At 46.8% G+C, this 22,960-nt stretch overlaps 2 protein-coding genes and 2 non-coding genes across 4 annotated transcripts; 2 read left to right on the forward strand and 2 right to left on the reverse strand.

The window, feature by feature from the left end:
- Positions 1 to 73, forward strand: TRNAR-CCU. Its single transcript has one exon. It is a non-coding gene; the product is annotated as a tRNA-Arg (tRNA).
- A 5,512-nt stretch (positions 74 to 5,585) lies between these two features.
- LOC125506974 lies at positions 5,586 to 9,639 on the forward strand. The gene is made up of 3 exons (XM_048671682.1): positions 5,586 to 6,970; positions 9,065 to 9,166; positions 9,277 to 9,639. Exons 1-2 carry the CDS (start codon positions 5,775 to 5,777, stop codon positions 9,159 to 9,161), a joined length of 1,293 nt encoding a protein of 430 aa, XP_048527639.1. The 5' UTR covers positions 5,586 to 5,774; the 3' UTR covers positions 9,162 to 9,166; positions 9,277 to 9,639.
- A 4,604-nt stretch (positions 9,640 to 14,243) lies between these two features.
- LOC125555446 (deoxyuridine 5'-triphosphate nucleotidohydrolase-like) lies at positions 14,244 to 15,259 on the reverse strand. The gene is made up of 2 exons (XM_048718403.1): positions 14,805 to 15,259; positions 14,244 to 14,707 (listed from the first exon to the last, which is right to left on the reverse strand). Exons 1-2 carry the CDS (start codon positions 15,226 to 15,228, stop codon positions 14,463 to 14,465), a joined length of 669 nt encoding a protein of 222 aa, XP_048574360.1. The 5' UTR covers positions 15,229 to 15,259; the 3' UTR covers positions 14,244 to 14,462.
- A 1,331-nt stretch (positions 15,260 to 16,590) lies between these two features.
- TRNAR-CCU lies at positions 16,591 to 16,663 on the reverse strand. The gene has a single exon. It is a non-coding gene; the product is annotated as a tRNA-Arg (tRNA).
- Positions 16,664 to 22,960: the final 6,297 nt, after the last annotated feature.

A 22,960-nucleotide genomic window follows, 5' to 3' on the forward strand; every position in this document is an offset into this window, starting at 1 on the left:
GCGCCTGTAGCTCAGTGGATAGAGCGTCCGTTTCCTAAGCGGAAGGCCGTAGGTTCGACCCCTACCTGGCGCGTTTATTTTTTGTTTTCTTCAGTTTTTAAAAAAAAGCCTTTGCTTTCTTTCTACTAACACACTGCCCTATCTATCTTACCGTCACTCGATTAAAACAATTATCTTACCGTCATTTTTGGCACGCCTAAATGCTCAACGAGCATTCTTTGAGTGGACTAGCCAGACCTATGTTGCTACTTGTATTTCGAAGACATGGTCTCTTCTCACGTAGAGAGAGCAAGCAACTCGATTGTAGCTGCACGACAAACCATGAAACAACAGAATGGAGGTTACCCCGCAAAAAAAAAACAGAATGGAGGTGAAGTGATGGCGGAAATTTACCAGCACGACCCCACCAAACTCCCAATGCATCAAACTCAATCCGCACCGCCTTGTACTCCCCCAATAAAGAACCCACATACCACAATAATGATGGCCGCCACCAAAGGCACCGCTGCCGCAGACCCTCTCAGGCCTTGTTCGGTTACACCCTTTGTCAAGAGGATTGGAGGGGATTCGGGGGGATTTCGACTTGCGGATGATCAAATCCACCTCAAATGCTGCCAAAACCATTGCACAACCCTGTCAACCGAACACAACCTCAAGAAAGAGAACAAGGCGGCCAAGATGCCCCCCCCCCCCCCCCCCCCCCCCCGGCGATTATGCTCAAGGTGAAGAAGCTGACGGTTGGCACACGAGTATCATCTCGTAGCTCCGTGGGTGGTCGATGATTCAAATCTCGGAAACAGGTCAGGGTCTTGTTCCTGAATATTTTTTTTAGAGATTTTAAATGGACTACCACATACGAATGTATATGAATATATTTTAGAGTGTAGATTCATTTTTTTTCTTCGTATATAGCCACTTGTCAAAATTTCTAGAAAGACAATTAGAAACAGAGGGAGCACATTTCTAGAACTTATCATTACAAGAGAAGCCTTCTACCTGTCAGGACTAAGATATGAACGACATGTTAATATCTTCTTTTTTTTTGCATGGTAATACATGTTTCATTTATATCATAAAGAACAAAGTACAAGTCACGTAAAGACCGACATGACAAAATTGAAAAGATAGTAGAACATCTCTGAGCTTGACACCAACGCCCGTCATCTGCCTCCGGCACCACCACGGCAGCCACCGAAGAAAAGAATGACGAATCACCTCCTCACCCGAGCTCGACGCGGCTCCATCTCTGATATGCAGCTTTGCGGACCTCCAAGGTGGCTCATCAAAATTGAAGCCTTTACCATTGAACGAATCAGACCGGGGCAACACCCCGGACACGCCATCGAACTCCAGATCTGGCACCCCATCACGACTAAAACGCCGAAGGAGGAAACCATATCTGCCATCCACGAACCACGAGCCCAGCACATGCTCCGTCTTCCAGATGTCGTTGATATAGACCACAATCTGCATCCGCTCCTAGACTATCTCCCAAGCTCCGCGCCGACGCTGGAGCAAACGCCGTCGCAAGGGCAGAGCCCGATGACACAGGTCCACCACGAGGATACCGCCGCCGGCACGCCATCCTTGCTTGAACAAACTGATTTCCAAATCCATCCCTAATCATAGGATCGATGGCCTCGACAGGTTAATACCTGAACTACTCCCTTCTTTCTGCCGGTCGTACGTTCAAATGTAAAAAAAAATGTACGAGGATCCGATCTATCCAGACGGCCAGCAGTTTTTGTTTTCTCGCTTTGATGATGGAAGTGGGGGACGAACGCGCGCGTCGGCTTGATTTTTCTTTGTTCTTTCTTGATTTGATTGATGATGACATTCGGTCGGTGCTGCCATGAGTGCCATCGCCATATGACTCTCCAGTCAAACATTCGCACTGCTACACTACACGTGTATGTATACTCGCATGCGTGTGCGCGTGATGAAGACACGCTAATGAAGACACGATCCAACAAAGCTACCCTCCAAAGCGATGGATCCATTGAACCGATGGATGAGCGCTAAGTCAAGGTCTCGTCACATCAAATCACTCCGATGAGTGCTAAGTCAGTCAAGGTCTTCGTTATAGTACTAATCACTTCAAGCATCGATCGGTCCTTCCTGGTTTGTTCCTTTGCCACCTTGGCCCATTTCTCTCTTTCTTCGCCTCGAGCCTTTGTAACAAGTTTTGTTTCTTTATATTATCCAGAACCTTGACAGCCTACTCGATCATACTCCTTCAGTCCGGAAATACTTGTCCTTGAAATGATTCGAGGACAAGTATTTCCGGACGGAGGGAGTATCAACCAGTTCCGCCGGCGGCGGGGGTTCTCATCTTGATGCGCAGAGGTGACGGTGCGGGCCGAGGCGGCCTGGGCCTGGAAGCGGCGCTGCTGCGCGGCGGCATGTTGGAGCCGGTGGGCACCGACGTTGTAGTGTGACGGACGGCGTGGCGGCGGGTCACGCTCGGGGGCAATGACAGCTGATGTGGCGGTGTGGACACTGCTTCCTCAAGCGGCACGCTGCGGCGGTTCACCTCTGTCATGTCCCTTGTCTGGTGGTGGTAGAGGTGCAACAGAGGAGGGCCAAGGATTGGGAGGGAGGGGGGTGGCGGCTAAGGGTGTCCTCCTCTGTTGTGGAGCTCAGCTTGTTTTGGTGGAGGCGCATCAGTAGAGATCGAGTTCTCCCTCCTCTTTGGCGGCGGTTGTGTGACACGTGACATGCGTCTTTGTTGTTTGGTTGTATGTCGTCACGGAGGCATTGTGGGGGTGAAAACCCTTTTTGGTCATGTCAGGCCAACGATGGCGGCGTCTATGAGCGTTGTCTCCTTCAAGAAGACGTTGTTGTGATTCTTCGATGTCCTCCGTGTTGCTCCAGAGGAAACCTGGATCCCTGGATTGGACGGTGGCGATGCTCCGGTGTCGTCCCCTTCCTGGATGCGCGGTCTTGGAGTACACTGTCAGTCGTATGCAACTTCATCTCTTTACGGTGACTCGCTTACGCTTGATAGCTCTAGAGACTTTTAAGTCGTGCCCTTTTCTTTCTACCTGCTGTTTTGCTTGAAATAATAAGTGGTAGTGTAGTTGTTCTTCAACACCCTTGTATCTTATTTTTGAGTGCATGTGTTGTGGTGTTGAGTTGTACTTGTGGAGTTGTATAGTGGTCGATGCTTTAACTTCATATCTTGAAATTATAGAGCTCCACACGTGTGGAGTACGTATGGAATTGTATAGTGGCCGATGATTTATCTATAAAGCGGGCCACAAACCTTTTTTCAGTATCATATCAATGTCATGGAATAACAGAAAAACACTGTGATCAAACGGTTGGCGGTTGGCGATGATCGCGGCTTTAGGGCGCTAGTCCTTAAAGCACGTGCACGAGGACGACAAAAAATAATTCTTTTCTACGGCCTATTCCTCCTCGGCAATCGCCGTTTCACCTTTATCCATCATATTGCCGCAAGAAGACAAAGCGACATCTTTCTTCCCGTCCCTCCTTTCTTCTTCCGCCTTCATTCTCGTCGACCGCCACCATGTTTTTTAGCGCTCTTTTTCAAAGTCTACATATTTATATATGTTCCTACTCAAAACCATTCGTTCGATATCCTTTTTTTGGGGTTATTTGTATAGCTACCTTAATATTTGGAAGTGGTAACTCAATGCTAGAGTGCACTAGTAGCTAGTAGAAGTAATAGGGAGTCCACTCAATTAAGTTTGCCAACGAAATCAATCGGGTGGAAAGCGTGGGAATGTGTCCCCACAAATCCGGCAGCATGCACGCGTTTCCGTCGTGGCCACGACTCCCCCCCCTCCCGATGACACCGACACGTGGGCCTGGAAGCGGCACTGATGCACGGCGGCGTGTTGGAGCCGGTGGGTACCGACGTTGTAGTGTGACGGGCGGCCTGACGGCGAGGCATGCTCGGGAGCAATGACCGCTGATGTGGCGGTGCCACCAGTTCTGCTTCCTCAAGCGGCGCGCGCTACAGCGGTTCACCTCTGCCATGTCCCTCGTCTGGTGGTGGTAGAGGTCAGTGGCGGAGGCAAGGGGTGCTGGCAGGGGCCAAGGCCCCCCCTAGGCTCTCACAAATACATCTATATGTACTCCTAATCTTTCATTTTTCAGACAAAATTAGCTAGGTTTAAGTGATTTGGCCCCCTCTAACATTATATAACATGTTCTGGCCCTCTCTATATTTAGTTTCTGGCTCCGCCACTGGTAGAGGTGCAACAGAGGAGAGCCAAGGACGGGGCGGGTTGCGGGTGTCCTCCCTGTTGTGGAGCTCAGTTGGTTTTTGTGGAGGCGCATCAACAGAGGTCGACTTCTGCCTCCTCTTCAATGGTGGTTGTGTGACACGTGTCTTCGTGTCTGGTTGTACACTGCCACAAAGGCATTGCATGTGGGGGTGAAAAACCTTTTTGGTCCTGCCATGCCGACAATGGCGGCATCTATGAGCGTTGTTTCCTTTTTAAAGGTGTTGTCATGATACTTCAATGTCCTTCATGTTGCTCCAGGGGAAACCTGGATCCCTGGATCGGGTGGTGGCGTCACTCCGGTGTCGCCCTTTTCTTGGAAGTGCGGTCTTGGAGTACACGTCTAGTTGTATGCAGCTTCATCTCTTTGCGGTGACTCGCTTACGCTCGAGAGCTCCAGAGACTTTAAGTTGTGCCCTTTTTCTTTCTACCTGTTGTTTTGCTTGAAATAATAAGGGGTAGTGCAGTTGTTCTTTAACACCTTTGTATCTTATTTTTGAGTGCATGTGTTGTGGTTTTAGCTGGTTGTGGCTTTTTTGTTTTGGCCGCGTGTGGCATTGGTTTCTTTATGATATTTTGAGAATGCTCAAGGAGACTTTTGGACCTCTTTGATTTTTAATAAAATGGATGTGTGCATCAATGTGATGCAGAGGCCGGGGGTTATGCCTCCTTTTCTATTAAAAAAATGTGTTGTGGTGTTGAGTTGTACTTATGGAGTTATATAGTGATCGATGCTTTAGCTTCATATCTTGAAATTATATAGCTCCACGTATGTGGAGTACACATGGAGTTGTATAGTGGCTGATGATTTATCTATAAAGCGGGTCACAAACTTTTTTCGGTATCATATCAATGTCATGGAATAACAGAGAAACACTACAATCAAACGGGTTGGCAATGACCGCAGCTTTAGAGCCTGAGAACATGTGCACAAAGACGACAAAAACTAATTCTTTCTACTACCTATTTCCCCTCGGCAATCGCCGTTTCACCTTTATCGCTCATGTTGCCGTGAGAAGACAAAAGCGACATCTTTCTTCTTGTCCGTCCTTTCTTCTTCCGCCTTCATTCTCGTCGACCGCCACTATGTTTTCAAGCGCTCTTTTTCAAAGTCTACATATTTATATATGTTCTATTCAAAAACCATTCTCTTGATATCCTTTTCTTGAGGTTATTAGTATGCTAGCTAGTTTAATACAATTAATAATTAATTATCTGGAAGTAGTAGCTAGCAGAAGTAATATAGAGTCCACTCAATTAAGTTGCCAAGGAAATGGAGTGGAGAGGCGTGGGAATGTGCCCCCGCAAATCCGGCAGCACGCCCCGCACGCGTTTCCGTCGCGGCCACGACTCCCCCCAATGTAGCTGCTCTCCGGCCACCGACACGCGGGCCCGGGCCCACTTCGTGCCCCGCAAGGAAGCCACCCAACCGACGTACCGCCGGCCGTATCCCCTCCCCTCCGCTCCGCTCCCCGTATAAATTGCCGCCGCCATCCGCAGCCAATCCGCCCGCAACCTCCCATGGATCGAATCCCCCCCAGCCCCCAAAACCCAGCGGAGCGAGCCACCGCCATGGACTCCTCCGACGACGAGTGGGTCGTCCTCTGCACCGACAACCCCGCCGACTCCTCGGACGACCGCGGCGTCCTCGCGCTCCCCGCCTCCACCTCCCCCCTCTCCCTCTCCTCCTCCGACGAGGACGACGACGACGGCCTGCGGTCGGCGGGGTCGGAGGAGGAGGACCCGTTCGAGGTGGACGAGGACGAGGACGCGTCGCCGGGGCAGCGGCTCACGCGGCCGCTCTCGGGCATGTTCCACCACACGCCCTCCGACTCGGTCGCCTACGCGGCCTTCGACCCCGTGCGCAGCGCCAAGCAGCTCATCCCGGACCCGGCCTTCTCCGCCTTCCCGGAGCGGGTCTCGGTGCTCGCCTCGTCGCGCGGCCTCGTCTGCCTCCGCGGCTGCGCCACCGGCTTCTACTACGTCGCCAACCCGCTCACCTTCCGCCGCGTGCGCCTCCCGTACCAGAACCGCGACCACCGCCTCGACGCCGACCCGGCCGTCGTCATCACCTTCGAGGACGACGAGGACGCCGCCGGCCAAGTCGGCCTCGGCGCCGGCTTCCGCCACTACCACGTCGTCGTCACCTACCAGGTCCACGACGGCGTCTGGGCCGTCGAGTCCTTCTCCACCCGCACCTGGGACTGGCGCGTTGGGGACGACATCTGCGCGCCCGAGACGGTCGTCGCGCAGTCCGGGGTCGGCGCGCGGGGACGCGCCTTCTTCCGCACCACCATCGGCCACATCCTCTGCTACACCCCGGAGACGGGCTGCGTCGACCTCATCCCCGCGCCCCAGGAGGTCGAGGACCGCAAGGACTGGGAGATCGGCGAGATGGAGGGCAACTTCAGCGTCGCCTGCGTCGACCAGGCCACCAAGGAGGTCGCCGTGCTCTACATGGTGCCCGGCGATGGCGCCGACCAGGTCACCTGGGCCTGGGCGGGCCAGTTCCACGCCAACAAGATGGGCTACCATGACAGGATGACCCTGCTCCGCTCCCAGGGCGCCGCTGAGGTGGTCATGTGGGATCCTCTCGAGCAGCTCGTGCTCGCCGTCGACTTCGATGGCAGGGTCACCCGCTCCATCGGCCCCCTCTCCGGCGGGATGTACTACTCGGATTTCATCCCCTACGTCAACTCATACGCCGACATCTACAGGTACTGCTCGGACCAAATTCTACTATGTTCTGCTGTATGAGTACACTTGCAGTTATTAGATCGGTTTAATTCAGAGATGCAGTTAGTATGTTTCTGAATTCTGATGTGAATGTCCACATCTGTAGAACTGTGCTCTGTGCATGACTAGTAGATCGATGGTGATATAATCATGCATATTGACTGGATATATACGCGTTGACTATTCCTGTAGTTTTCTGATGTGCATGTTCATTAGAATCCACTGGATCTTTACACGCCTAATTTTTCAAGTGTGGATATCTATTGTCTGCAGTGTTGTAGGTTTTTGATGTTGATACAATTTCTTTGGTAGACAAGCATAGAAATATGGATTACCATTCCTGAAACTTGAGCTTAACTCCCCTCTGTATGTGAAACACCTATGCATGACTAATTCTGCACAGCAACATGTCAGTTCTGTTCAATTCTGATTTCTGAATATTTCTGATGTGAAAGCATAACTAGATCAGTAGGACTCTGCATGACTAAATGCTGGTCGTGTATGATATCTGCATTCGTACTGTTTGGTGGTGTTGACTGTTTTCTGTAGTTACCTGAATTTTATGTTTATTTGGATATTATTGGATCTGTTAATCAGTGCCTACATGTTAGATCGGTTTGATTTTGAGATGCAGCGAGACTTTGATGTCTCTGCTTTCTTATGTGAAAGCATGTCTACATCAGTAGAACTTTGCATGACTGTTTTTGTAGATCGATGGTGGTATCAGCATGCATATTTTATTGACTAGATATATACGTGTTGACTGTTCGTCTGTTCCTTAGTTTTCTGATGTGCATGTTTATTTGGATCCACTGAACCTTTGCACGACTAATCTTTCAAGTTTGTATATACATTGTCAAGTTTTCTGAAAGTGTGAGTCCACAATATTCAGAAGTAATTAAGTTTCCTGTAGTTTTCTGATGTGAAAGTTTCCTGAAATTTGAGCTTTTCTGAACTAATTAAGAACTCAACTCTTTATATGAGTAGATATATGGTAATGTTTGCTGCTCAGCAACATGTCAGTTCTGTTTAATTTCTGATACCTTGATGTTTCTGGTGTGAAAGAATATCTGGATCAGTAGAACTCTGCATGACTAATTGCTGGTCGTTGGTGATATCTGCATGCTTACTGACTAGCAGTGTTGACTAAATAAGTGTTGATGTTTCTTTGATGTGCAAGTTTATTTGGATTCATTCGAACTTTGCACGACTAGCACTTAAGTTTGGATTTATATTATTGTCCTGTTGACAGTTGGACCATGGTCTTTAGGTTTCTTGTGTATCTGATGTGAAAGCATATCCGGACCCTTAGAATTTTCCATGAAAATTAGATCAATGGTGATATCAACAATTCCACATGCATATTGACTAGATATGTGTTTACTGTTCCTGTAATTTTCTGATCTGCAAGTTTCCTTGGATCCATAGAACCTCTGCACAGCTAATTTGTCATGTTTCTGATGCGAACCTAAAGTCAGTTGGATATGGCTAAATGGTGATTTTCAAGTTTGTTTGGATTCATTGCACCTTTGCATGACTAAATGTTAGGCTGATGCAATTTTGTTTGGTAAACAGCATGGAAATACGCACTAACTTACCTGAAAGTTGAGCTTGTCTTGACTCATGACTAGGTGTGTAATTAATAACTGGACGCGCTTTATGACTAGATGGTGATGCTAGACTAGACGTGTTGACGTATACTTGCTGTCAATTGGATCATGCTTCTTTATGTTTCATTGGTCAGCCTGTCAATTTGCTTGTGGAATGTGGGTCTTGACTCGAACTTGCTGTCAATTGGAATATTGGATCATGCTTCTTTAGGTTTGATTGGTTGGCCTGTCAATTTGCTTGTTGTCGTCGCTTTATATTAAAACTAGCTGATTAGGTTCCTCTTTTAACCTTAGTATGCTTTTTAGTTCTGTTTTGTCAAGCTGATATGGACAGTACTGTTAAGTTTTATACAATGGTTACCCAGAAAGTTGGCCTTCCTCTTTGCAAAAAATACATTGAACAGGGGCCTGTGTTGTTGAACATGTTTATGTAAGTTTGACAATGTTATTTTTTGTATTTTTCAGCGAGGAGGAGGTGGGTTCTGTGTTCAAGACGAATGATGAAGCCGTGACGTACAAAGTTCCACAGGCATCCGTCAAAGCAGAAATTGATTCCAACTAAAATCTGTAAGCATCAGCACAGCACAACCTGCAAACATCTGGTTCTTTGTTTTTCACTTGCACAATGCCATCATCCTCTGTTGCTCCATGCTGACCTGTGTCCTCTGTTGTATCAGCTTCCAAGAAAGGAAAGGATTTGCTGATGATGGAGAAGGAATAATGAAGCTTCCAGATCTGTGCAGCATAAGGGAGAGCTATATGGATATCATTCTTTGGATGGCAGTTTTTGGCTGCTTTGCTACATGAGCATTCTCATGCAGTTTCTCTAGTCATGCAAAACTATGCTACAATCTTGTTTCTCTTTTCTAAGGGACGAAACTATGTTCTCTTATTGCTACCTAGTAGGTGTTTTTGTCTGCCATGTACATACATAGTTGGTTAGATGCAGAATGCCCCCGTCTGTCTGTCGTGAATCAAGTTCTTAATTGCTGAATTGGAAATTATCATCTGGTGCCTGCGTGATGCGCCATTTTAGCAAATTCTGGATTTTTTCTTGTTCCATTGATTAGCATTGTTTCGCTCAGTTGCTTGCATAATTGCTGTGTTGAAGTTTGGCTTCAGTTTGTGCTGTCTTTATTGCATGGTCTGAAATTGTATCTTGTCGATGCATTGTTCTGGATCCATTCTGCTTTGCGCTCCCGGTTTTCTGGTTGCAATCTTGTACTCTAAGTGAAGCTTTGTTGAAGAATATCAGTATGTACAAGTTCAGCACACGGAGTTATTGGATTTAGCTTCTATCCCCTCTGTTCTGTCTATACTGCAAATTTCAATATGCCCTATCAGAACCTACATACATACATGCACCCTGACTGAATCACCACTAGAGGGATTCCCTACATACATGAACACTGAATTTTTGGGTTCTGCTCTGCTTTGATTTCCTCCATGCTGGCTTCGACCATGGCCTATCTGGCACATGGCATAAATTAGCACCTGCAAGCATACTTCCCATGGCTGTAAATAATACTCCTTCTGTAAACTAATATAAGACCTTTTAGATCATATTAGTTTACAGAGGTAGTACAGAGCAGCAGTAACATCTGCACTTACTGACTAATCAAACTCTCACCCTTGCCCTCGAGATTGTTCCCTGCGCAATCTGCGTATGCTGCTGCATGTACAACCTGCTTCTAATTCCTTCATGTTGGTATTCCAATGCCGACTGAAGAAGCATCGTGCCTCTGCTTGTTCGTTCTTGCTTGGTCTTGGTCCTAAACTAAATACTTGCAAGCGATTACTGAATTTTCGTGTCATCTGCATTCCTGTACTCCATTCTGACAGAACTGAAAATTCTGAAATGGGATGCAGATAGTAATTTCTATGACAATTCAGATGCAACACATGGTACGACTCAGCTAGTATTTCGTCCACCGCCACCATTAGCCTAGCTTATACATAAATAACAATGCTATTGTTAATACATACTTTCTAAACTACAAACGCCATAAGGGAAAGAAGAAAGGATTTTATCTCTGTGATAAGTTGTTGAATGACTTCTTAAGAAGAGCAGTACTAGTAAGGAAACCTTGAAAACTTCTCCCCAGCAATTTCACCAAGTGTATTTCCTGCTCATCGGCCAAACAACAAACATGGCAGCATGAAACTATTTTTTTTCCTAATAAAAAAAGGAGGGGTACTTCAATTGTCAGTTCCTTCATATGAAAAACACGACAAAATACCTTCAGTTTATTTCAGCAGAGCAACACCAGAAGTAGTTCAAAAACACGACAAAATACCTTCAGTTTTTTCAGTTCCTTCATATGAGAAGCACGACAAAATACCTTCAGTTTATACTTTATACCCTGGTGGCATTGCATCACAAGTTAAGGGCCGGCCAGGTTAGTACGTGCATAGTACTCCTTCCGTCCCAAAATTAGTGACTCAAGGTACAAAGTTGAGTCATTAATTTTGGGACGGAGGGAGTATAGGGTAAGCTAGCGGAGGTTCGTTCCCCTACAGTTTTCAGTTTTTTTTTTCGAACCATGATAGTTATCAGTTTACAGTTTGCACATTCGCATGCAGAAAAAAGGCAATGCATACACAAGAAGAAGAAAAGAGAAAGAACAACTCATTACAGATCCAGCCAGAACCCCTCCGGGGCAGGATTATTATTGTTATTATTATTATTATTATTATTATTGAGGAAACCGGGACAGGATTCTCAATACACAAGTTAGGGTGCCTGGTTAAAACAATTGCTTAATTTGGTAGAACTCAATTACCCATCAGTACCGACTGTACCAAACCCAACATGCGGGGGCAGTCACTACGAGAAGCTAGCAAGCTTCGCCCCTCGGTGCTCGAAGCAACGTAGGCCTCTGGCCTCCAAGCATCTATTGCCTGTCCGGTGGATCTCCGCCGAGCTTGCCTTCACCCTGCATCGGCCACCTGCTGAGCAAGATCCAACGTTGGTGAGTTCGTCCGGAAGGTGTTCGGGCTATTACGTACAAGCCCTTTTTTGTTTTACAATCAAATTTACATTGAGATTTGACATTCTGCACATCAAATTTGGATGTCAAATTGATTGATCCATTTTCTGTATCCAATTGTTGAGTGTTTGTGAATAATTAGACAATGAGTTTTTTTAATCTACTGGACAGTGAGTTCTTACGACATAATACATGTAACTATGGTATGTGAGCATTTGAGCTACAGACTTGTTTCAAGAATTCGTCCGGTTGACCAGTTAACTTGTCGATTAATCCCTACTTGTAGGGTCACCGAGTAGCCGATAAACTGATAAATCGTCCGATTAATTGATTAAATGGCCGATTAACTTGCCGATTAGCCTATTAATCCCCTACTCATCAGCCAACCAAGCGTTAACGATTGTCCGCCATCGCCGCAAAGTGCGTCCACCGAAAACCTTAGATCACCTCGTGCCAAACCCGGCCATGTGATCAGCCTGAGCAGCAGCAGGGGAGATCAACTGGGAAGAACGATTCTCGGTGACACGCGCCGTAGGACAATCTAACCCTAGATTTCTCGCTAGGGAGGTCAGGTCTCTCTCTGAATTTAGTCCTAGTAACTTGTCCGGAACATATTTTTTTTTCTGAACTGGAAACTACCATCTGGTGCTAAGTCTGATATGCCAGTATGGCGAATTCCGGTTGTCGTCGCTTGTTCTATCGTTCTTCCGTGGTCTGAAATTAGCACCTACAAGCATGCAGAGAGTAATACAGCCAGCAGTTCCTTCACCAGTCACATACGCCTTCTAGACTAATCAGAAACTGGCCCCAGACAGCGGTGTAAGGTTGTTCCCTGCGCAATGTTCATATGCATATGCATGTACCACGTTTGCTCATGTTAACATCCTTCAACAGACTGAAGAAAAGCTGTGCCTGTAGTACTGATCCATTCTCGCATGGCCTAGAACTGCTGAAGAAGGGTTTAATCTGGCGAGTGGGCGATGGGAAAAATATTCAGATTCAACGAGATCAATGGATTCCTCAAAAAGAAGGCCTTATGACTGCAGCGTTTATTAGAAGGTCTCAGCTCCGATGGGTGAACCAACTCATGGAAGAGGATGGGAAGGAATGGAATGTAAATTTGATTCGACAAATATTCCACCAGTTTGATGCTGAAGAAATATGCAAGATACCCATCCCAAGGACGGACACAAGAGATTGCATAGCTTGGCATGGTGAAAAGAATGAAGTGTTTTCAGTCAGAAGTGCGTACAAATTGGCAGCAACCTTATCCCAAAACGAAAACTCAAACCCTTCAAGCTCGACTAGGGATGCGGGTGACCGGAGTATTTGGGATCTTATTTGGAAAGCCAAGGTGCCTGAGAAGGTCAGAATTTTTGGGTGGAGAGTAGCCACAAATACCCTGGCCACAAAAAGTAATAAATTCAAGAGGACGCTCGAGGTGGACTCAACGTGTAATATCTGCGGCAACGCGGCGGAGGATGAACATCATGCAGTGATCACGTGCTCAAAGAGCAGGGCCCTCCAAGAGGCCATGAGGAAGGAGTGGACACTACCATCAGAGAAATCTTTCAGAAATACAGGAACTGACTGGCTGCAGGTCCTGCTAGACAGAGAACCTGAGGAAATGCGGTCAAAAATCTTACTCCTGTTGTGGAGGTGCTGGCACCTGAGAGATGACATGTTACGACACAACGGCAAAGAATCTATCTTGGGCTCTGTATAATTCCTAAAGAAATACGCCGAGGAATTAGTTACAGCAGCAATGGCTGATAATGTGTCCAGGATTGGAGAGGCGGATAATACATGCTGCATACGGGGACAAAGCATGCAGTGGACAGGACCAGTACAAGGCACGGTTAAGCTGAATACCGACGCAGCTTTCCAAGCCGATTCAGGCGAATCCGCTGCTGGAGCAGTCGCCAGGGACAGCAAAGGCCATGTGGTTGTCTCACTCTGCAGAAGCCTGTCAGCTAGCCGATGCGTCGAGGAGGCCGAAGCGAAAGCTGCGCTTACCGGGCTGCTTACTCTAGCAAAGTATTACAGAGGCCCTCTGATACTGGAGATGGACTGCCATGCAATCATAAAAGAACTAGAGGCCTTCTGATACTGGAGATGGACTGCCATGCAATCATAAAAGAACTAGCAGTACGGGGACAGCCTCGGTCCCAATGCTACGCTCTGATCAAGGATATTAAACAAGCTCTATCCGTGTTTGCGAACTACAGTTTTAACCATGTGGAAAGATCATGTAATGAGCTAGCCCACGGGTTTGCTGCGGCTACCGGAAGGACTCGGACCACTGACGGTGTCTGAATATGTACCTCCTGTAGAGTAGATCCTACTATAGTTCTCAAAAAAAAAAAAAACTGTATGGCCAGTTCCATATCGTGCCCTGGTGTTGTGTGTGCATTTTGTGGCTAGCTGTAAGATACTCATCCCAATCCAAAATAAGTGATCTGTTGTTGCAGCCACTTAGTTTCAGTTTCAGGCATGCTCTGGTTCTCTGTCCTGAGATTTCTGTAGAAGCGCTAACTGAATTTCGGTGTGCTCTGCTTTCCTGTACTAGGCATTCTGGCATCCTGAAATTCAGAAATTGGGATGCATGTAACCTTTCCTCGACGCCACCCAGAAATTCCCATGGAACCCAGAAGAACATGGAACATGGTTACAATTGAGTTCTTTCACCATAACCATTATCCAAGCCATCCAAGAGAAAAAGACTGCATACTTACTACATCTACCCTGGCTAACATGGAAGGAAATTCAGAAATGACAGTGCTCCCCGTTGATGAAACACATAACCACAGGTCGCTCCAGCCACAGCAGCTTTTCACCGTAAACCATCAGCACCTAGACACGATCCGAAGCCATCAAACGCCGGTGGATCCGAACCCGCCCTCGCCCCTGACGGTGGCGTCGAGGTCGTCCACCTCGGCGACGTCCGGCGTGGCGATCCTCTCGACGACCAGCTGCGCGACGCGGTCCCCGGGCTTCACGGCGAAGTCGGCGTCGGAGTGGTTGAAGAGGACGACGCCGACGGGGCCCCGGTAGTCGGCGTCCACCACGCCCGCGCCCACGTCGATCGAGTGCTTCCACGCCAGCCCCGACCGCGGCGCTGCAGCAGCAAGCATTCCGTCGAACACGTTAAGGGCACGGCAGATGCGAGGCGGCGGGGATCGTCAAAGAGGAGGGTGAGGGGAAGGGGCGCGTACCGATGCGCGCGTAGGTGCCGTGCGGGACGGCGACGCTGAGGTCGGTGGCGACGAGCGCCTTGCCGCGCGCCGGCACCACGGCCTCCACCGCGCTGGAGAGGTCGTAGCCGGCCGCCAGCGCGGAGCCGCGGGAGGGCAGCACGGCGTTGGCCGACAGCTTCTTCACCTTGAGCAACAGCGGCGCCGGCGAGGGGGCCGCCGCCGCCTTGGGCTGTTCCTGGATGGGGTCCGCGGCGGCGGTACCGTTGGTGGCGGCCATCGTCGTCGCTGCGGCGGTGAGGGTTCTTGATGGGAGGAAGAGGAGGCGGCGGGAGATGGGGTCGGGGTGGGGTGCGAGGTGGAGGGGAGCGCGCCTGGTAAATAGGGGTAGCGGGGAGCGGAGGAGGCGGGAACGGGTGGCGCCAACGCCGAGCATTCCCGCCATTGAGTTTTCGGGCCTCCGCTCCTCTGCTTCGGGGTCGCAGGTGCAGGTGCAGCTTGACTCGACTCTACTTGGGTCAAGTCAAAAGGTTTTTTTTTTTTTTTTGAGCTGGCCTCGATCGACTTTGGGCATCTTCAAGATCCCTCAAACCGCCCCTAGGACTTGTCTGGATGCGCGAGGAAGGGCTTTGCAGAAGTTTAGACCGCCGTCACGTATAACTCCGACGACAACAACGCTTTTGCTGCAACCACAGACGGTGATGGCCTTGACCGTCTCTGGTGAATGTCGGGAGAGTCCATGGTGTCACGAGGCAGAAGGAGTGCATGACACGGTGTTGCGAATCTGTGATGTCGGAGTTTCAACCGGCAATGCCGGGGTGCGGGGGAAGGAGGTATGATGTTGCAACCCATCGTCGGAGATGTGGGGGAAGGCCGGCCATGAGCTACATTGGTGCATACAGGACGTTGCGGCCCGTCGTCGGAGATGCTGCAACTGTGTATGCCAGGACCTACAACCGCATACACTGGGGAGTTGCAACCAGCGACATCAAAGCTGCTAGATGCTACAAGAGATGATACTACGAAGGGCATGAGATGGGGGTGACGTGACGTGACGTGACATGCCGAAGCTAAGGACCACCGCGTGGCATACAATGAACGCGGCAAAGCTACAACCTACACAGCAGCAAGTTGGAATTGCATGCCAGGCGATGCTGCGACGGGGAAGATGGGGATGATGGCACCATTTTGGCGATGCTAGAACCGACAGTCGGGCACGCTAGGACCGGGCCCCCGCGATGCCGAAACCAACCGTCGGCTATGCTATGACCACGAGACAACATTTGTTGCGACTGAATGAATCGTCCATGGCAATGTGTCAATGTGCGGCGGCGGCGCTTTTGCAGCCATGGAGAACGAACGTCGTGACAATCCATGGTGTCGTGAGGCCGCGGACGGTGAATTGTGGTGTTGTGAATCTGTGATGTAGGAGCTGCAACCGACAATGTCGGGGGTTGCCACGAGGCCAACCATGAACTGCATTGGCGCATACAGGATGCCGCGACCCGTCGTCGGAGATGCTACAACCGTGTACGTCGGGATCTGCAACCAGTTTCGCCGGAGCTAGAAACAAAGGCGTAAGTTTGTACAGCTATGGTAACTCTGCATACCTGGATGGTCCATTAGGAGAGTGGTTCATTCAAGCGTTGAGCGTGCCAAAAGTAGCATCGACTCAATTCGAAGATCATGCTTGCACGTGTCAGCACGATGAAAGAATCATTTTCAATTGATGGGCGGTAAGATAGTCGAGGGAACTAGTGACAGTTGTAAAAAGTAGAAACAGGAAGGTGAAAAAAAGGAAAAAGATCGCGCCAGGTAGGGGTCGAACCTACGACCTTCCGCTTAGGAAACGGACGCTCTATCCACTGAGCTACAGGCGCTTATTTGCTCCAAGGAATGGTGAAAATGTGCTTACTCAGTTAGTCGGACCCGTTGTGCATTTTTATGAAGTAACCAGTGAACATTGTAACAGCTATAACGATTTTTTCCCGTGATATAAAATTTTCGTTTATTTATCTACACGTACACCCGACTGGAAGCATGCTTCTTACGTGACTGCTAACCACCGGCCAAATCAGACTGTCAGGCTTAGCCACCGTTTAACTAAAAAAGAGTTCAGTTGGAGTGCAAATCGAAACAGGAGCAGTAAGCTTGATACAAAGCGGCCAATCTTTTCAAGACATTCCCTGTCAGTCTGATACATTCAGGGAGATGCTTAATCAGAACAAATACAATGGGTTCAAGTCAAAGCGGATGTTGAGTTGATCTTGCCCAAAGAAGTGTCTGATTCTGTTGTTATGTGCCCGGCGAAGCAAACCGCATGGTCGACCGCGGCACGGCGGATGTATTCTTACTCACCAGGGAAGAAGATTGTGACACCAATATCGTTTGGTCAAAGAGCCGCTGCTTGCAAGTCATCGATGTTTCGGACTCTTGGATGAAATGATGAAATAGGATGTTCGAGTCTGTGAGACATCATTCCCCGGCTCGTCGTGCGGTGTTTGAGCTGGAGGGTATTCCACGTCCAGCAAATCTATTCGGAACAAGAAAAAAAACATTAACCTAAAAATAATGAGAATTGTACATGTCATTGGCAACTTTTCAAGTTTCTTGCGGAAATGATCGTATTTTAAATTGACTGATTTGCTGGCGCAAGCTCGAAATAGCAAATCCTTACCGTGATGTTTTGTTTTTCTCCAATATCTTAGGGTTTACTATGGGGTGAAACTAGTACAGAAGAAGACATATTTAAACTTGTAACAATGGACGTTTGACATCCTTATGCGTGAGGTAGGTGAGTATATATAGCGTAGGACTATGTATAGTAGTATTTGTCAGCTAAGCACACAAATAGTGTTGAGCAAGTCACCCAAGAACCGTTTCCTTGCTTTATCACGCGGGTCAGCGCTGCAAAAATGATGTGACTGTCCTACTACCTATTTTTCGCTTCATCTTGCAAAATAAAACAAGATGAAATGGTGAAAACTTCATGAGTTGATTAATTGAAATGTCATCCGCATGAAGAATGGTGAGGATTTCTAAGATTTCAACTTATCCACTAGATATTGATTCCTTATCTGTGTTATAAGTCCTGATCATTGCCAACAGTCTTCATTGCCATTTCGCAAAAATAAAAATAAAATCTTCACTGCCAATCCCTGATCAACTCATGGAGAAATTTGTATTCCTAGAAGTGGCGGCTCTTTGACCGAAGAGAAAGGGAAATAGAGAAAGGCTGTTGAGATTCTGTGTGGAGTTAGGGCAACTCTAACCGATCCTCTAAAAATAGAGGAGTAAACCGGCGGAGTAAACCTTAGTGGAGTAAATTTACCCGTTTCTAGCCGACCCCCCAAATATGTGATGCCATTTGCATCACATATTCAACCACCGAAACACATTTCCTTATTTTTTATGTCTTCATTGTTGATCTGCGGATTCTTGAGCTTCAACACTTCTTTCTTCTTCGATTTTGAAGAAATAGACGTTGCTTCTTTAGTAATCTCATCTCTAATCTCCTCTCTAGTCTCATCTCTAGCCTCAATTCTAGCAACGAGTGCACGAACGATGCTGGTGGATCAATGTATTTTTCTTTCTAATACCAAAACTTGCATCCATCCTACACACATAGATGAGCAAACAAGCACATAGATGAGCTACCGAAATTGCGTCGAATCCGGTGAACCACCGATTCAAAACAAGCACATACCCAACATTTGTGCACTTGAAGAACACCCATCCAGAGTGTTGCAGCGTGGCAGAAACTCGGTAGGGTTCAGGTTGGGGTCAAACCTACGACCTTCTGCTTAGGAAACAGATGCTCTATCCACTGAGCTACATGTGCTCCTATGCCTAAGAGCATCTCCAACAGACGTGCGCAGGCGCTGCACGCTAATTTTTTTTACAACGTGCACAACTATTGTTTTTGCGCCCGAGTAGACAGTTGCTTCATCAGGCGCTGCAAATTTTAGCACGCCGCTGTAGCGCTTTAGCAGGCGCACTAAAATACAACGCGCTGTTTGAAAGATACACATAGTATATTTCAACCAACATAGACATAGTCATATTTCAACCAACATAGCATATTTCAACCAACATAAACATAGTCATATTTCAAACAACATAGCATATTTCAACCAGCATAGTTCATAGCATAGGTAGTAAAAAACGATAGAAAAGCCCGCGGCTAACTACTCATCGTCCTCCTCCTCCTCCTCCGACTCGGTGGTGTCCTCCTTCGACTCCGACGTCGAAATGAAGGCGTCAAATCACCGTTCATCGTTGGGGTCCCAAGTCGACGCCTTCCTCGTACGCCTGTCCTCACGATAGGCGGCTCACACCGCCCTCCTCTACGCATAGAATTCACGCTCGTTGACGATGTCCTTCGGGAAGCGTTGGCGCCATGCCGCCATGGCCTCCTCGTCCATCTCAGCGATGCCGACACGGCGCTCCCGTCTCCGGTTGTCGTGACGGTCCTCGTCGGTGACAAGCCGCGGGGGAGGCGCGAGCTCCTCTGTCCGCTCCCGCGTCGCCACCTCGGGGAAGTTCATCTCCCTATGAGGCCGTCGGAAGGGCCACGCCACTGCGTCGTACATGACGGCGGCCTCATGGGCGGTGTCGAATGTGCCAAGGCCGAGACGCATCTCACCGGACCGGATCTCGGGCGGAGAAGGAGCCGGAGGGGCGCGCGCGGACGCCGCGGTAGCCTGAACTTCCCCGGCGGCGTGGTCGCATGGTGGCGCGGCGGCTGCGAGGCAAGAAAGGAGGCGAGAAAGAGCGGCGAAGAGGGCGCGCACGGACGCCGCGGTAGCCCGAACTTCCCCAGTGGCGTGGCAGCATGGTGGCGCGGCGGCTGCGAGGCGAGAAAGAACGGCGGAGAGGGCGCGTGGCGAGGCAGAGCGGTGGAGAGGGCGCGTGGAGGTGCGCTGAATTTATTGCACACACCCCCCCCTTTTCCCGTGCGCCCTTTTTTTTGCGCGCCACTTTTTCCCGCGCCCACTCGGTAAAAGCCCATTTTTTCCCGCGCGCGTGCTTTATTTGGCACGTCTGTTGGAGATGCTCTAATGAATGGTGAAAAATTGTTTATACAATGAGATTATATTTGTGCTTATACAATGAGATTATGTTTGTGCGTTCTTTTGATTGCTTGGAGGTGCTTACCAGATACGCCATGTTGGTTTCTTTGTGCACCTCTAGTTAAATAATTAATGAACTTGATAGTTATAACAATTTTTTTCTGTGATATAGCATTTTCGTTTATTTATCAGCATATACACCGGACTGAAAACCCGCTTCTTAGGTGACGGTTGGAGTAGTTTATTTATCTGCATATACACCGCTGTTTAACTAAAATATACTCCATCCGTCTCAAAATTCTTGTCTTAAATTTGTTTAGATACAGATGTATCTAATATTAAAATGTGACTTGATATATCCGTATCTAGACAAATCTAAAATAAGAATTTTGGGACGGAAGGAGTAGTTCAGTTGGAGTAGAGATCGAAGTTGAAGTTTGATTGGCTTTATTAATTTAAAGTCAGGTTAAGACATTTTCTTTTAAAAAAAGAAGCCGGAGTTTGATACATTCATGGAGATACATAATCTGAATAAACACAATGGGTCCAAATCAAATCTTGAGTTGAACTGATATTGGCGAAAAGAGATTCCATTTTACTCACGAAAACAAAATGGGTCCACCAGTACATTTGACCAAAGAGCCGCTGCTTGCAAGTCACCGATGCTTCGGACTCCCAAACGAAACGACGAATAGAACGTCAGAGCCTGCAGGACATCTTCCTCCGGCTCTGGGTCGTGAGATGTTTCAGCCGGCGGGTATTCTGCGTCTGGCGAATCTATTCGGAACAACAAAAATTATTAGCCTAAAGAAGAATGTTAATTGTACACTTCATTGTCTAGTTTTCAAGTTCCTCGTGGAAATGCTTGTTTTTTCAAATTTAATGATTTGTTGGCTCAAGCGCTAAATAGGAAATGCTCACCATGCTGTTTTGTTTTCCTCCAATATCTTACTATGGGGTGAAACTAGTATAGAAGAAGGAGAATTTAAACTCATAACAAGGGACCTTTGACATCCTTATGCCTGAGGCAGGTGAGTATATATGGTATATATAGTCGTAGGACTATGTATAGTACTTGTCCGCTAAGCACACAAAAAGTGCTGAGCAAGTCATCCAAGAACTGTTTTATCATCTCTTTATCATGCGGTAGGCACTGCAAATATGATGTGATCATGCTACTTCCATTTTTCATTTACTCTTGCTAGATAAAAGAAGATACAAGGATGGCAAAAACTTCATGAATTGATTAGTTGAAATGTCATTCACGTGAAGAATGCTGAGTAGTTCAAAGATGTCCAGTGTATAAATGCTCCCAATTCAAGCGGAAATTTGCAGGGGCAAGGACCTGCCAAGCCTACCCGTCCCCTCGTTTGCCTCACGATTCATGAACTAGTTGAATCTCGCACGAGAGCACAAGAAGTTTTAAGTTTTAATAGTTAAAACTTACTATTTTGCATTTTTTTATTTTCTCGCTTGTTTGTGCCAACTTTTGGAGATAAAAAAATTTATGCGATTTTTTCTATTGGTCATAAGCAAAAAATACATGATTTTATTTGTAACTCGTGCTAAGTTTCAAGACTTAACCTATTTTTAAAATAGTTGTCATAATATATTCAAAATAGATCTTATTTCAAATCGTTGGTCACGAGAACACGAATATGAAAACCGAACTTAATTTAAACTTTTCCTTCAAAAGATATAGAAGTTTGAAAATCGGAAGCCAAAATAAAAAGGCAGCGTGGGGGGCTCGGTGACGTTGGACCTGCTTGCCCCAAATCCGCTCCCCCATTTCAGGCCTTATTCGAGACTTACGATCCACAAATATCAAATGGATCGGCCCAAGAGTCTGGAATACTGGATGAGAACATGCACCGGTGGCGTGTATTCGTATAAATTATGATATTTGATTTAGATGGGTGTCTTCTATAAGTTCTTTTTCTGTGCTCATAATCCACATTGATGCGATCTCCTCGTTGTTTTCCTCCAACATACTTGTGGATCAAACCGAAAATTTTGGATTGAAGAGGCAGAGAGTTAGGAAATATAAATCTTCACAAGAGAAGTTCATATGGATACATATATCCCTTTTTAGCCATCTTACAAGACAATCAAAAAAAAATTTACCCGCTGACGCCATTTATAAGTTTTTTTTGAGACAAGACGCCATTTATAAGTGATACAAAAACGTTTCACACAGGGGAATCCCCACCTGGGCCGGCCCATGTCGTAGGAATCTTCTATACTGTGTGCTGCGCGCTGGGAGAAGATATAGCATTCCTATGTGGGCTGGCCCATGTCCGGGCGGCATGTTCTTCAAATTTCTTTTTTTGTTTTTGTCTTCGTTTTTTCTACTTTAAACAATTTGGAACTTAAAAAAATAGATTTTTTTAAAAATGAGAATTTTAAATAAAATGTTTAATAATTCATAATGTTTTGTGGATTCAGCAACCGTTTGTGATTTAAAAAAATTCACATATTCAAAAAATATTCGCAATTTTAAAAAAAAATGCTAGGGAAATTAACAACGTTCATGGTTTTTTTAGAAAAGTTCGTATATTGATAACTGTTAATAAAATTGAACAAAATTTCGCCAATTCAAAAAATGTTCCTGAACTGAAAAATATCCTAATAATTCAAAAACTGTTCGTGACTTACAAAATATTTTATTGATTCAAAAAAAATGATCATGTATTTTAAAAATTGTACAATAAATCAAAAAAATGTTCGTGAATTTCAAAATAATTCCATCTAATTTTTTTCCAAAAAAAATGTACATCGATTCTTGAAATGTTCGCCTATTCAGGAAAAATGTTCACAATTTTTAAAAATGTTTGCAAATAGTATAAAATGTTCATGAATTCAAAAAATGTTCCTGATTTTAGAAAATATTCAAAAATCTGTAAAATTATTCACAAATTTGAAAAATGTTCATGATTTCAGATATGTTCACGAGTTTGAAAACATGTTCATGATTTTCAAAAATTGTTCACGATTTCACGAAAGTGAGAGTGATAGTGTACCTCGGTGATGCGACAAAATGTGGTCATGGCCTTTGGATACTATGATTTTTTTCTCCCATTGCAACACACGAGCCGTTTTGCTAGT

Source organism: Triticum urartu, chromosome 5 (assembly GCF_003073215.2).
Source record: "Triticum urartu cultivar G1812 chromosome 5, Tu2.1, whole genome shotgun sequence".
NCBI lineage: Eukaryota > Viridiplantae > Streptophyta > Magnoliopsida > Poales > Poaceae > Triticum > Triticum urartu.

Excerpts from the sequence above, each read along its gene's own strand:
- LOC125506974 (XM_048671682.1), top strand. The coding sequence starts at position 5,775 with ATGGATCGAATCCCCCCCAGCCCCCAAAACCCAGCGGAGCGAGCCACC. Across the intron at positions 6,971-9,064 it reads TCATACGCCGACATCTACAG|CGAGGAGGAGGTGGGTTCTG; the intron begins GTACTGCTCGGA and ends TGTATTTTTCAG.
- LOC125555446 (XM_048718403.1), bottom strand. The coding sequence starts at position 15,228 with ATGGCGGGAATGCTCGGCGTTGGCGCCACCCGTTCCCGCCTCCTCCGC. Across the intron at positions 14,708-14,804 it reads CGGCACCTACGCGCGCATCG|CGCCGCGGTCGGGGCTGGCG; the intron begins GTACGCGCCCCT and ends TTGCTGCTGCAG.